The sequence below is a fragment of the Bombus vosnesenskii genome, unplaced genomic scaffold, assembly GCF_011952255.1.
Source record: "Bombus vosnesenskii isolate JDL3184/JDL3185 unplaced genomic scaffold, Bvos_JDL3184-5_v1.1 scf7180000013267, whole genome shotgun sequence".
NCBI classification, from domain to species: domain Eukaryota; kingdom Metazoa; phylum Arthropoda; class Insecta; order Hymenoptera; family Apidae; genus Bombus; species Bombus vosnesenskii.
This window is the reverse complement of record NW_022882927.1, coordinates 2,090,573-2,107,089: the sequence shown is the minus strand read 5'-3', so window position 1 is coordinate 2,107,089 and position 16,517 is coordinate 2,090,573. Positions and strand designations below refer to the sequence as shown.

General features: G+C 37.4%; 1 protein-coding gene across 1 annotated transcript in view; it reads right to left on the bottom strand.

The window, feature by feature from the left end:
- LOC117230729 (suppressor of lurcher protein 1) overlaps positions 1-16,517 on the bottom strand; it is a 524,767-nt gene that overhangs the window by 8,652 nt on the left and 499,598 nt on the right. Inside the window, exons 11-12 of the mRNA XM_033488449.1 lie at positions 9,043-9,250; positions 2,421-2,665 (exon numbers count right to left, since the gene is read on the bottom strand). Of these exons, the coding sequence (XP_033344340.1) occupies positions 2,421-2,665; positions 9,043-9,250 (453 nt within the window). The remainder of the gene's footprint in view (positions 1-2,420; positions 2,666-9,042; positions 9,251-16,517) is intronic.

The following is a 16,517-nucleotide window of genomic DNA, read 5'->3' as shown; positions in this document are numbered from 1 at the left end:
AAAATGTTAAATACCTAGTAAGGCAAAGACATTTTGATTTATTTGATTCTTTATTAAAATCAAGCGAGATAACGCTTCGGATTATTTTTATTGATTCGAAACGAGATAAAAGCTCGCTATTGTTTCTGATGGCTTGGAAAATACGTTGTTTAAAGAGCAATATGTATATAAAAGTGATACGAAAAAGGGAGGAGACAATAAGCTCGTAATTCGCTAAAAAAGAGAACAGAGGAAAGTTCGTCGAACTTGCGCGTTTACCCGCTTTGCGTATACGCATGTGAAAATATTAAAACGCACAGTGCACGCGTCTCGTGACGCGCAATCGCGACCGTATGTATGTTTGCATTGGAAACTACGGCCTCGGCAGTCTTGCTAGCTCGGTATCGCGTTTCTAAAGTTAGCATTAACAGTACAGAATCGATTGCTTCATTAGAACGTGTGCGTCGATAACGCATCGTTAGGGAGTTTTGTAATACGTGACTGCGTTATGTTTAACCTAGTTTTTTTAATCGTGTCGCAGTAAATACATTTCACCGATGTAATGTTAATCTTACTACGTGTTTTGTGTCATTTTCGAACGAGTATTTTTCTTATAGAAATCAGAGATTGTATAGTCGAAGATATTAGGTTCATACAGGTTAGGAAAATTTCTTAAATTGGAGGAAAATAGCTATGAAGATTGTCTTAGAGCATTAAATGTTCTTCTTCCGGTTGAAAGGAAAGCGAATAAGCCGATAGATACAAATTTCGGGTCGTATTTTTCTTATAGACGTCAGAGATTGTATAGTCGAAGATATTAGGTTCATACAGGTTAGGAAAATTTCTTAAATTGGAGGAAAATGGCGATGAAGATTGTCTTAGAACATTAAATATTCTTCTTCCGGTTGAAAGGAAAGCGAATAAGCCGATAGATACAAATTTCGGGTCGTATTTTTCTTATAGACGTCAGAGATTGTATAGTTGAAGATATTAGGTTCATACAGGTTAGGAAAATTTCTTAAATTGGAGGAAAATGGCGATGAAGATTGTCTTAGAACATTAAATGTTCCTCCTTTGGTTGAAAGGAAAGCGAATAAGCCGATAGATACAAATTTCGGGTTGTATTTTTCTTATAAAAACAGAGATTATATAGTTGAAGATATTAGGTTCATACAGGTTAGGAAAATTTCTTAAATTGGAGGAAAATAGTGATGAAGATTGTCTTAGAACATTAAATGTTCTTCTTTCGGTTGAAAGGAAAACGAATAAGCCGATAGATACAAATTTCTTGTCGCATTTTTCTTATAGAAATCAGATAGAAATCAGAAATTATATAATTGAAGATATTAGGTTCAGATAGGTTAGGAAAATTTCTTCTATTCAAGGAAAATAGATAGCTATGAAGATTGTCTCAGAGCATCAAATGTTCTTCTTTAGCTGACAGATGCAAATTTTGAGAATCGTAGCAGCTTAAGCATAATGATACATGTAACAGGAAATAGTATTTATCGTAAACAAATATTCTGTTGAATAACAGAACGTTCGGATATACGGATAATGTATGTACTCATATTTATTTTCCAACGAGTACGTCCTCGGTTAGATAATATTATTTATCGTGGAATATAAATAACCGAACAATGTTACACTGATACTTATTTTGTATATTTCTTGTAAATAATATTTTTATATAGAATCTTTTGCATACAGAATTGTTATGTTATCTTAATATTTACTGTTTTCACGTCGTTTAATATCAAACGTGATTCGGTCGCATATACCGTATCTGTGATCATTCCGATATGAATTGATTTTAAAATATTTAACAGGGAGTCGGAAACACCGAACAGCAGTTGTTTGTATTAATTTTTAATTAGAAGTATTTGCCCCGTTTTATAGATAAACGTCGGAAGTGTATTATTTGAAATGATATTCGACTCGATCGAAGGTTTATAATTATTTTAATGCGTTTTTATAGATGTTACTCCGCGTACACAAATTTCGTTACTTTTCACGTATAAACGTGCAAACATACGAATCGAGTTTCCATATCATCTCCGTTATCTCGTGCATACATATATCTGCAAAAATTGTAGAATACGTTTCTCGTTGTAAAAAAAATTTCTTGCGTTTCTTATACCGTAATTATATATTTTGTATGAAGCAGGGAAATACCATGCGCCTTCTCTCTTTCTCGTGTATGCTTTAAACAAGGCGTATTTAAATTTCCTTTTGTACAATCAGGATGACGGGATTACATTAATATTTTAGAAATTTTATTTTAATTTCTCTGTCGTCGTACGGAAATTAACCAGAATAGAGTAGAGAAAAAGAAGAAAGGGAAAAAACGTCCGAGCATTGTGTAGGGAACGTAAAAATTCGAGTACGAGAGAAAGGGGACGAAAGTTGCTCGTCGAGAAAAAAAGGAAGTTTAGTTTTACCTTTTAACGTTGACGCGTTACTCGGCGGCTTTGTTGTATAATTTCCTTCCTCGTCCATAAACACATAGCTAGCGTTAAATCCTGTTCCATCGTATCTGCCGTTGCTTTTAAAGGTTACGCGAAAGAACTTTCTGTCGCTCTCCACGTCGAATTCCTTTTGTTGACCGCAATGCCTCGAATACTTCCGGTCCCTAGACATGTAATTCGAAAATTCGACGAAGTCGCTCGCCGACACCGCCTCGCAGCTGTAACATTAACACCGTTTATCTCAGAGATACAAAAAATAGCAGTCGTTTTTTACACTCTTGCGATAACTTAATTTTGTTTAAGCCTGCTGTCCGCCTCTATATGACCCGGAATGGACGTTGTATTTCGATAGAAAATTATTAAAATATACATACGTCGTTTTCGAATATTTGGTTTTATCATTTCGTTGTTTTCGTACCTTTTGTGTACTCCACGATTTTCACGAATAAAAGAGTCTCAAAAGCACGATATCTGACAAGATACAAACGCGAAAAAGAAGCGAGGAAGACAGTAGGTTTCAATGGAAAACAATGATCGTTAAACAGTATATCGAAGAGGTTTAAAAAAACAGAGAGGTTTAGAAAATAATAATTTTACATATTTTTTACTTTAATTTTAAAGCGCATTACGAATGTTTATGATTCGTTTTGTTATCGGCGACCGCCATCGATAACGATTATTAACGGTGAAAATATTTTTCAATTACCAGTAACCATTCTTGGTGTTGAAAATGTTTCTCAGTCGCCAGTAACCTGCGTTATTGGCGGTGAAAATGTCCTCCAGCTGCCAGTGGCCAGCAATATTGGCGGTGAAAATGTTTTTCAGATGCTAGTAACCGGCATTATTGAAAATGTTTTTCAGTTACCAGTAATCATTATCGATGGCAAAGAGTTGTTTCATTGGAGAGTCATAGATTTTCATTGACATTACTGATAATTATCGGTATCTAGAGGAAAGACGTCAAAGTCGGATGATCCTCAATTCGTAATTTTTTCCGACGAAGCTAGTTGCTAATAATTTCTTGAAAAATATTTTGACAGTGAAAAACTAATTGTATCGTTAACGTCAAGGAAGTTATATTAGGTTTCTTTCGTTTCATAAGGTGATAATAGATGAACAACAACAATTTCTGTTTTATATTATTTTATCGAATTAGGTATGATCGATTTCGTTATATTTCTATTATTATGTTCGTGCATAATTCAATAAACTACTATAAAACGAAAAAAATCGTGCGCCTATTATTTCCTTATAAAACGAAAGAAACTTTTCCGACAACCCAATACGTAAAAGTCAGCGAGGTGCGTCCATATAGACGTTGCATATAATTAACAAACAAATGATCCAAAACGTTGAAACATTTTTGCTTGTAGGAAAAATTCCAGTACTTTGTGCTATCGTGAAAATTCCCTTCGAAACCGCTGACCTGCGATATTCTGTCCTCTTAAAACGTCCTCTATAGATCGGTATAATCTTATGAATTGGATAGTAATACAATGTAGCAGGGGATGTTATTGCGTTCGATATTATACCGAAGAAACGACGAGGAGACAAGCGTATCGATGTCTGCGTATAAAACTACACACAATACGCGAGCACAATACGGAATCGAAGTTTACACAATTTTCAGAGTGTTTTATTACGGAAGTCTGGTTCTTTCGTTATGTGTATATACACTTTCGCAAGTTATCAATTTTTTCAACGCTATCGACCGGCTACGATATTTAATAACGTATACATCGAGTATAATTTAAACGTATTATTTGTTTCTAATTTCGCGTGCGATCATATCGATCGATAAATGTTAAACTCGTCTCCCTTCTACAATCGCGATAGAAAATTGTTTCCGAAATACCAATGCTAATTATCAAATTTTCAATGGATATTTTATCGTGGTATGGTTTGTTAAAGACCGCTTGCAATAATTCATCGATACGTGTCTCATAAATTTAATAGCAGCGGGAGTTAACGTTGCAGTAGAAACGAGCAATTAGTAATTAAAATAAAATAAAAACTGCGATTGGCTGGAAGATGTTTCTCGCTCTAAAAATATTCCATTTCTCGTTCTTCGTTCACCTTATCACAAATACAACGAAGAGTAAATACCTTTACAGTCACTGTGTATATCTGTTGGTCTCATAAAATGATAGGAAACGTTGGTTTTCATCGTTAGTTTCTCATTAAATCCTGTATTTTAACAATATTCGTGTCGTTGTTAATCAAACATTAAATAAAAATGTAAGATGCAAAAAAAGAAATCGATCAAAGTGTCCGGATTCTTACGAACGACAAGTGCATCCTTGCAATGTGCAGCATGGAAAACGATCCACGGTGGTTACGAAAAGTATTTGCATCATTATCAAAAAAGCATCAAATTTTCGCAACGATATAAAGGTACATATCGCCAAACGATTCGAAATTTGTGCGATTTAATTAATTAATACACAGGGTGGTTGGTAACTGGCGGTACAAACGGAAAGGGGGTGATTCTACGCGAAAAAAGAAGTCGAAAATATAGAACAAAATTTTTTCGTTCGAGGCATTGTTTTCGAGAAAATCGACTTTGAATTTTCATCGGGTACGCGTGCACTTTATCACGTCTCGTTATAACGGATCTCACTGTAGATTTTTAAAAAAATTTTTTAAATTAAAAAAAGGATTTTATTCTATATTTTCGACTTCCTTTTTCGCGTAGAATCACCCCCTTTCCGCTCGTACCACCAGTTACCAACCACCCTGCATAAATGCAATAGTAAATGCAGCGATGTGCAACTTTGTGACTTTTGCGAGTCACTGTACAGCAAAAAGACCAATCACGCTAGAATGATCGAAACGTACGTTTATATTCCGACGAGGAAATTCATTTCTTCATTTTCACATACAATCTCACCGGATAAAGCACATATTTAGTAAGCTCATAAAAGTTTATGACATCAGCCATTTCAGCAAGGATGACCGGTCCGCTGTATAACCGGGGCGCGCTTCTATTACGTATAAAATACAATTGCGGATGTATTATTCAGCGGTGCCCTAAGTTTGTCGTTCGTCTGGTAAATTTATATTTTCGGTGAGGTCGTGTGTTACGCAATCACCGGTAAATTGATATACATGGAGGACTAAGAAGGTCGGCACGTCGCTGAAATATTCACCTTTCGCGGCGAATATCGAGGAGATTCGAATGATTTTTCTGGGCGCGCGACGCGTCGCGCGTGCTCATAAATTGCTTTGGCGGCTGCGTGGGCCGGCAATTCCATAAGTAATTCGATCTTGGCTCTTGCCGCGCATAATTTCGATATCTGTACGTGTGTAAGTGCGCGGTCTCGCCTTCATCCACGGTATTTACAGTGGGAATATCCTTCTGGATATTCTGTTTTCGGATATTCCGGGGTAGTCGGCCTTCGTGCTCCATAAATATTCGCTGGAGGGTTTCGCCGGAGTCGACGAATTCCCGATTACGTAACCCGTGATTAAAGCTCGGCGGAACAGAGGCGGTCAGAAATAACGCTTTATTTCTGCAACGGCGAAACGATTTGAGAGCCGACCACGGTGTGCCAAGTTCGAGTTTTTGTTTGCCACGACCGCGCGAAAATAACTTTAATGGTAACGTGCAGGTCGGTACTACCAACGTCACGTCACCACCGTCTGGTGGATTGCGGCCGCGGAAATATCAGAAATATTACGAAGCCGCGGCCGAAAATATTACGACTCCGTATCCTGTAATTAAAGTCGGAAGGAAACGGCGATCACGAAGAACGTACGACATTGATAACGACGATTTACGCGACCGTTTCCTCCGTCGAAGAATGCATTCGCTGCCTGCAAATAATGTATCGCGCTCGTAAGAAATGTTGATACGTGAATGATGATGCTATTATCGTCGAAGCAGAGACGTATAGCATGCGAATCGCCCCCTCCACCGATGACATAAGTGGCAATTCCCGTGATAGATCATCATTCGGTTTTCACGTTTCCCAACATATATTTCGCAGTGTTTACTCGCATCCGGATTTACGGATAGGAATGTATCTTTTCTTCGCGAGACGGCAACGAAATGAACGCGCGCGGCCCAAGAATCGCGAGGTTCGCGTTGCACTTCGTCTAATTCGAGTCTCGTTCGAATCGCGATATTTACAGTGGATGCTTTTCGAACGAAAGAAGGGCAAGGGAAGAGAGAAGCAAAGAGCGGAAACGAAGTCGCTGTGCTCGTTATACGTGAATTTACTTTATCGGTAACGACAGACGCAAGTGCCTTCTTCCAAGGATTTTGATATCGGTCGACCTCGAATTATTAAATTCAGGTCGTATTTCGCCGGGGAGAGCAGAATCGATGGAGTCACAGAGGCCTACTTCGTGCTTCCTCTCGCTGTTATTGTTCAAAAGTTGGGCAGAAATCGGCAAAACACGACTAATTAGCGGCTTCCAGTAATGAACGATGCGGTGTATTACAACGTGGTTATTGATGGCGATTTAATACGACCCAATTAGGTTATTACGTAAACTTCTTTTTTTCCCCGTATCGCAAGGCTACTGCTCTGTATCAGCCGTATTACGCTTTGCGATTAATATCGAAGGAACGATCGAGCATGTAAGGATTTGCCGCTCACAAGCATCAGGGCGTTTTCGTAGATTTTAGCAGTAACATTACGTGAATTTTAAGCAAACATTAAAATTAACGGTACATTGGTAACTAACTTTTTTATATTTTATCATTTACTATACGTACCATGACATGCACTCGCTATTTAAATACCACTGGTTGCATTAACGTTAGAAATGAAAAACGTGTTCCATAATTACAAATACCAATTTTATCATCGCACGTTGACGGCAAAGAAAGCGAAAATCTTATTTTGAAAAACAGCAATTGCGGCAATCGTTGAAACCATCCGATAAACCACGCAGTCGTAGCCCTTAGCAATCTGTTCTAATATCAGATGATGGATTACATCGAGCTTTTCCGTCTCTCATCACCGATAGTCGTTAATCAGCTGTGCTTGCTAATTGGTCAGCACGATGCAAATACTGCACGTTCCGATGAGCTTTTGGCCTATCGGTTACCGAATTCTCTTTGCATGTGAAGTCTTCGTCCCCGATAAGCAGCTTGAAACTTTGTCTGACGTAGTTTGATTTAGTGGAACGTCGAACTACATCAGGAAACCCAATCGAACTAGCATCGATTTGCTTCCAGTAGCCTTCTAGTTGGCTAAGGATACTCACTTTGTCTCACCTAGTCTCGTTGAGTGACGAGAAGGAAACGGAGAAGGATCGATACATAGAATTCTAGTCACGCTCGAATAGCTAGTTTATCTGTCCTGTCTGATGTTCGTGTTCCTTCCCATTTACGCGATTCGAAGGATTCCCCTTATGTGACTTTTATTGCCGTTTCTGATTTCGCTACTGTATACATTATTGATTTCTGTGTTTAAATATTCATGGAATAAATATTAATAGAAAGTAGATGAGCATTGTAATGGTAAATTTCACGGGAATTCTCGTTGCTAATAAAAATTAAAAGGCATGACCGGTTGATTTTATAGTAATTTTATAGAAAAATCTCAGCGAGGAAATCCCTTGATTTTCATAACTGGCAGCATAAAATATTAATTTTAACGGAACGAAACGTAATGCGCGCCGTTCCGTGTGCCGTTTCTTCGCGTTTCTTTTAATCTTACTTTTCACTTTTCTCCCCTTTCTACCGTGCGTTTTAAGTTTCATTTTAAACACGAAATGTATTTTAAAGATCGAAGTAGTAAAAGTATCATTATCTAAATAAATCGTTACAAGCTATCTTCGTCGAAATTGTTATGGATACTAGTCGATTTTTTCCTTTGTACGCTGAATTAATTTGTATAGTATTGTATTGCGAATAAAATACCGGTACTTAAATCCGTCTCATCCGGATGGATAACTCTTTTCAAGTTATTTAAACGAAATACTACAGTAACGTGTACAGTCTTGAATAATTCTCTGCGACTCTGAATTCTTATTTAATTTATACAATCAGAAAATTACGTCGCAAAATGCAAATACGGCCACGTCAAAATGAAAATCAAAGGACGTCTTTAACGTTTACAAAATCAGAAACTACTATATTATTCGCTTTAGATGGCATTCGATCCCTACCAATTTTTCCTATATTTTTAAGTATCCTATTTCACGTATAATACAAATACATGAGTATCCAGACACTGCAGTAACAACAGGAATATACCTGAACAGTACGAATCAACGAAAAATTAGTAATTAGAAACAGCAATTGCAGGAATTAATAAACAATAAATAGAAAATATCCATCAAAAGGGGTAGTAATAATATCTAGCATTTACCAAATATATAAAATTACTACTTACGTGTCACTGTTCGCGATAACGTCGTAAGTCTCCCTTCCAAAATCATTTTGAAACTCTTTTTAACGATATCAGGGCAAACAATTTGTAACCAGATATATAGCGAAATATCTTCCACCCACGTAACGCGTAACAATCATTCACGCATAACGATCACGTTGAAAGTTTTAAATTGTAAATCCAACATTCTATAACTATCAGGGAACGCGTAGGTTAAAGCATTGTCTCGTCGAGTTTTTTTTACTTACGGCGACACGCCCTCCACGTCGAAGAAGTGGAAGTGAAGATGCACCCGCTCGTTTAGCTGGCCATTGAAGAAATAATGACATTCCGTGTCGCGTGGGTACAAGCCCGGGTAATTCGGCGAGGCGAACGTACCGTTGCGTGTCTCGTTGCTGTTGTAAACAAATGCACAGGGGTATTGCGCCTCCTGTCGGCCTGTCGTTACGCCGAAGTCTAAAACAGACGTAAGAATACAAAATGTGGCGTTAACGTGGCTTAAATCTGCTCGCAGCCGAGAATAAACTTGGCGCGCTGATAGAAGTAGTCTCCAGTGCAGTCTGAGGCGCGACCAGTGGGCGCGCGTTCCGCACGGTAAATATGACGTTTCTGAAGCTCGTTAATTAAATCGCACCTATTTCAAGTATTTAATTGCGGAAAGAAGAAAGGAAGGTAACTTTGAATCGGTCTTGGAATCACCTTTGTTCGACCTTTCTTCCTCCGTGGTTCGTTCGCGTAATGAGAAATCGCTCAAAGAGTGCTTTGAATAAGCGAAATAGCGATTCTTCGTCAGACGATGTTTCGACACGGCTAGAGAAAATGATCGAGCTGTCTTATTATGGATTTGAATATTTTCCAACTGATTAATGAAGTTGTCGAAATGGTAAATGATGTACGATCGACTAAAAAAGTTTCCCCACTTTCCTTACAACAGAATAACAAACAATTTGAGATTTTTTCTTTTTTTTTTAATTGTTAGAAGAATTAGTTTATTGGATGAGGTGTACGAAAAACTGTCGACAAAATCGCAACTGATCGGAATCACGAAGGAAATGCTAAAGGTCACTTTTTTTAACTTCTTATTACATTTTTATCTGAGAATTTTATCTGAAAATTACCACGTTTCGAAGGGCGTACAGAGACTTTTTCCACCGACTGTATATTACCGCTAAAATATCATGGTAACGTATGTGGTTGTGCTTATTTTTCACAGTGTGCGATAATTATAAGTACAATGAACAGTGTCGAGGTTATTTGATGCGTAAACAGAGAAGCTCGTGGATAAATTGTAAGGTAGAAAATATATTTAAATAGAAGTGTAATTATAAGTAAGAATACAATTTGAGCTGGTCCACATCCGCACGCTAACTGTGTTACCCAATAACTGAAAAAAACCCCTGTCTACTGTTTATGGTCTGTCTTCGTCGCGGTCTTTTGTCTACACGCTGTCGATGCCTTCGGTGCTTGAGAAAACTAAAAAGATCGGACGTAGAATTTTCTTAGAAGCGATAACCATCTCGACGAATAGTACATTTAGGAATATACCACTATTATGTTAGTATATTATTATTATTTTATTTATTCTTAGTCCACACCTTTCGACTTTGGACGACTTTCGGTTTACATCTCTTATAATGCCCTTACATTACATATATTTCTCTTACTCTAGCACTTGTATTATTATTTACTGCTTATACCTATCTATTGGTTGCTCCATCGCTATGTACTACTTGTATCTAACGCTTATAATGAAGTGCTCATTCCTTCTTTCGCTTTTGCTTCCTTGCTGTGGTCCCTCCCTATCGTTCCTCCCCCTCTTCTGCTACTCTTCTCTTCTCTATTATCGCTTTCAGTCCTGCCAGTCCTTCTCCAGTTTCATTCAGTACTTTTACCATGTTCCTTGCTCCTCCTGTTATCTCACATTCCTCTACTACGTGTTTCAAGAGTTTCCTCCTCTCCTTTTTTGCATAGTCTGCATCCTCTTTCTCCCTCCTCTTTCCAGTGTTCCCTTGCCCTGGTTTCGTTACCACATCTGAATCTCGCTACCATACTTCTATCCTTCCATTTCATCTTTCCATCTAGATACTTTGGTAGCCCTTCTTTTGCTATGTTTCCGTTGTATTTAGATTCCCTTATCCTTTTCTCCCTCTCCTCTGTTTCTCTGTTCCCTCTTTCTTCTATGATTTGGTCAGCTGTCATCAACCTCATCTTTCTTTTTCTTGCTCTTTTCCCTTCTTGGCCCTTTCCCCAATTCCTTTCTCTCTCCTTTATACGCCCCTATTATGTTAGTACAATATGAGTAATTTATACGGTACAGTATAGTAATTCGCATCGTACGTAGATGTAATAGACGTTAAAGAAGATGTCAAAGTTAAATGTCGTTGGAATATGCGCGGTAGATAAACTTTTTAAATGTTTAGTGTGATTAGTTGGTGGCAGATGTATGTTTTTGTGTGTTTGATGGCGAGAGCACTTTTATTGGTCAATAAACGTTGAAAGTAGAATACGGCGAGAGTTGGAAGTGGAAGGTTTTAAAGAGGATATTACGGACGAAATATCGCGGAAAATATCTGAAGTTTAAGTAATACAATTAGTCTGCTTGTAATTACTTTATCTCAAAAAAAAAAAAAAAAAAAAGCAGAAACATATAGTACGGCTACGTGTAAGTTACAAATAATTACTCAATTTGATCGATATAATTTAATTCGACTGTCTTGATATCGATCTTGTACAACTTTTTAATTGTTATTTACGAGATACGCATCTCATAAATAAAAAAACTAAAACGTTCAACATCGTTGTTTTTATAACGACAGGGAAATCGAATTATAATAAAACGTAGACGTTGCATTTATTGCTTTGGATCGATGTCAACTGTTATTTTCGTTATACGAAATATCAACAGACGATGAATGGCCCATTGATCGTAAAACTGTACGAAAATTTTCCTATCTTTGATAATGAGAACGAAATCTGCTCTGCTTTATTCAGAAAATAATTTTATCCGGTCTCGTATAATCAAATTGCAGGTCAGGCTAATTTCGTTTCATAGAAACTCTTATTAGCCGTTATTTACACATTATTTGATCACTTCGTGATGTTTGTGATTGCCTGCACGGCATTGTTATCCATCTGGTACGCTTAATAAATATTGACGTTCGCTAATGAACAGCCACGCGTCGAAATATAAAGCACCACTGTCATAATCGCTATATTGTAACGATGGGCATCAATAAACAGAGGCATAATTGCTTACGTATTATTAACTAGATGTCCGAAAACCAAACGGGAGGGCAACTGCTTCAATTTGTCAATGAATATACAACTCATGGGTGATTCTGTGTGTCTAAATACGAGAACGTGCAATCTAGCTCGATGTGCCAATACTTGAGCGCATAAACCACGTACCAGACATATTTAATATATCATGGTAAATATCGAGGGAAATTTTCGTTGTTAATCAATAAGATGGTTTTAATATCACGAGTTTCTGACAGGCTAATGGTATTAACTGTAAAACACCATCAGTAAGGAAAATCACGTTAATGCTGTCACGGGTGAAATCTCATGCTAAAACGTTCTTCTCTTTGCAAGTCAATAAAATTAAATAAATGCGATTATTTCTTTAAAACGTAATTACGAAATTGCTGTCGTGGATGCCTCGAGATCCTTTCACAGTAAACATCCGCTCGAAAGTTTGAGTTATCCTTTGCCCTTTGCAAACTTTTTCGTACGTTCCTCTAGGAAATAAGAATATTATAACTGCAACTTTTATCTTTAAATACGATCAATTACAATTGAAATATCGTAAGGAAATATTATTGTGACTGAAATATTTATTTACCCAAGGAAATCATTTTTGTTTCTTTTGGAATCCTAACATGTCGTTATTTTAGAATTAAAGTTAAGGACATTCGTTGCTTTTAATATCTAATGAAACGTCGGGTCCTTCACGGTTTTTCCCTCTTTTTATACGCAATAAATTGCGTAAGAAAGTAATCGTTTTACGGGATTTCACGCCGCCAAAACCGTTTCATCCGTCGAAACGATAAAAGTTTCGCGACTGGCGTAGTTCAGCGACGCCACTGTTACCGAATCGCAACTTTTGAATCTCGGACGGGCGACCGAAAATTAAAGCTCCACGGCGAAATGGGTTAATTATAAGATTGGGAGGTCGTCAGGCCTCGTTTGAAATCGTTCGGAGTATGGCCGGCAAAGTTCTGCGGCTGAAACTTCCCTGTCGAGTTCGTAAAGTGTACTCCACCGTTATGTACGCCGACCAAGTTTCTTCGCGATTGTAAACATCGAGTAATAAGCTTTCGCGGACACCGCGTACTTTTGTGCTTAGTCGCATTTGTTATAACAGCCATGTGCTTCGTCTATTCGTTCAACGTGAGCATGTGAGTTTGAGAAGAGAACGACTGCGTGATAAAGCGGTGTAAACGCTTGCGGCGAACTGACCTCGTTCGAACGTAAATGTCACATGGGATTCAACTTTTCCCGTTGCAATGTTCATCGTTAAACTAGTGTAAAAGCGTGGACGAAAAGATATCGATCTTCACTAACAGTGGATTGGAGATATTTTTTCAAGTTTTATCGATGGATGTAAATCCTAATACCGTTGAAACTTTTATTTGTCATCGTAACACTTTCCAATCAAACATCGGTCAGCTATTGTCCTTCGATTGGATACATTAGATGATATCGTATCGTTGCTTTATCGTCTTATACGTGACGCACGTCTTGCGGCTTTGCGTGGCTTCCGGTTACGTCTCTCCATTCACATCTCCAAAAAGTAAACTTAATGCCTTAACCTACAAAGATGATCGCACCATCAGGAGGTACTAGGATTGGCTCGAACAAGAGGACGCGAGAAGGGGGTGCAACAGAAGTTAATTCATAAGAGGTTCCTGGAGCACCCCTGTCACACGCGTAGGATGGTCATCGTGGAGTTTTAATCGGTAGGAGTCCGACACTACTCTGCTGTTACGCGATTACTGCAGCAGCGGAGTGTCCATGAGGATTTCTCCGCGTACAAAAAAAAAAAAAAAAATGATCGCACCAAACGTAAATATTACGAGTATAGCCCGTAGTAAATGATCGCACCAAACGTAAATATTACGGGCATAGGTCGTAGTAGATGATCGCACCAAACGTAAATATTGCGGGCATAGGTCGTAGTAGATGATCGCACCAAACGTAAATATTACGAGTATAGTCCGTAGTAGATGATCGCACCAAACGTAAATATTACGAGTATAGCCCGTAGTAAATGATCGCATCAAACGTAAATATTACGGGCATAGGTCGTAGTAGATGATCGCACCAAACGTAAATATTACGAGTATAGGTCGTAGTAGATGATCGCACCAAACGTAAATATTACGGGCATAGGTCGTAGTAGATGATCGCACCAAACGTAAATATTACGAGTATAGTCCGTACTAGATGATCGCACCAAACGTAAATATTACGGGCATAGGTCGTAGTAGATGATCGCACCAAACGTAAATATTACGGGCATAGGTCGTAGTAGATGATCGCACCAAACGTAAATATTACGAGTATAGGTCGTAGTAGATGATCGCACCGAACGTAAATATTACGAATATAACCCGTACTAGATGATCGCACCAAACGTAAATATTACGAGTATAGCCCGTAGTAGATGATCGCACCAAACGTAAATATTACGAGTATAGTCCGTAGTAGATGATCGCACCAAACGTAAATATTACGAGTATAGCCCGTAGTAGATGATCGCACCAAACGTAAATATTACGAATATAACCCGTAGTAGATGATCGCACCAAGCGTAAATATTTTGGGCATTCTCGAACGTAAATCGTAGGTTAAGGGGTAAACACGGACCGAAACTTGAATTCAAGTTGGACTTAAACGTATTAAACACAAACATATCCTGGACCTATTCTTTTTGATAGATCATATTCTAATACATCGTACGTATCCACGGTATTGTTGAAAACGTGATTCCATAGTTCTCGATTAATTAATCCCTAACGATATCGTATTAAATATAAATTATATTTTCGAATACGTATTACTGTGTCCTTTGATATGTTTTGCTGTTTCAAAGCTTTCGTTTTCCCGATAGCGTACCCTTTTTTTCTAAATAGCGTCACTGATAGCTGTTACGCAACAAAGATCGAAGTAAATACAAAAATCACGCTTGTACGGCTAATGTTTATATCGTAATTTTAATACACGACGAAAAGGTTATTCTGATCATTACACGTGTTTATTATGAGGCGATGGGCGTGATAGGTATCGAAAAAACACTCGAATTCGTTTAACAATAAATATTTATTAATTAACATAATAAGATATTATATATTATCTGTAGATTGGCGAAGTAGTTGAAGAGTTGTCAAAATTGAAATGAAATTTTTCATCGTACGATCAACTAAACCAACTAGCCAATGTTTATAATATATTTTGAAATATTTTACCTCGACCTATCTTTCTTTTTAACAGCGTAAGAAAAAGATACTAAAATAAATCCGTTCCCTTTAAAATAATAATTTCTTTTAAAAATAATAACTACCAATCTTTATCATTTTCCTTTCGTTTTAACTCCTTCGTCTTACGCATCTATTTTTCTCTTTTTTTTTTTTTTGGAGTAGAAGATAATTTTCCATCCTTTGAGGTTTATTCTGTTTTAGAGAAGAAACAAAAGACTAGTTTCGAAGCTCTATTTCCTAAACCTAATAGTCTTTCTCGGCATTAATTTTACAGAGGCGTTGTGTGTCGTTTACTCGTAGCTGTGTGCTTTGCGAGAAAGGAAAGAAAGTGACTGCATGATAAAGTGTTCCGAACGCTTCGGGCGAAGTGGCTTCGCTCGAAGTAAATGCTACGCCCAACTTTTATTCGTCTAGAGATACTTTCTTCCTGCATGTTAATTTAATTTTTAAGACGCTGGCAAAAGAAGAAGAAGAGTCACTAAGAAAGAAATCGTCGAAAAATGAAACGACGACTATTTAAAACGTCTCTTTCGTTCCATCGCTTAGGATCGATTTTGTTCTCGTTGCTATTTACGCAAATCCATATCTATACGAAGCCAATAATTAAGGTAATGAAATATAAATAGAAATTCGTTTCACCTATCAAATATCGAGTAATTCTAATCAAGATATATTCTGTGTATATTTACACGTCAGGTAATATAATATTCTGTAAACTTTTGCATGTTTAAATGGCCATTAGCAAAAACACAGGAATAAAGTACAAATAACGGTATTCAGATGGACACAGAGTGACAAATGTATACGTTTCTGATTAATTTCCTGTGCATAGTAGAAAAATGTTATAACAGATGTAGCATATACTGTATTATTCAAACTAGCGAATAAATGATAGTTCCTGCACACGGAAAGCACAAGTTTCGTTTAATTACTGAAATTAGTGACCAGACTATTACTTAGATACGGTTGGCGATTAAATTAATGACCATTTGGAAATTCGGTTTGCAGTTAGCTTTAGTGGTTGGAAACTCCTACAACCGTAATCTGCCAGCTAAATAACCAGTCGTTATCAATTAAATGTCAGAAATAAAGAAAGCTTACTCAGTTCAGTAAATTACCCAAAGTAGTAAATTATAACTGTTTAATATCGCAAGAATTACAAAATGAAATTATATCTTGCCTATTGCGGCAAACTTTCTAACGAATAAATTAGTTTCCATTGTTTCGATTATTTACTTCGC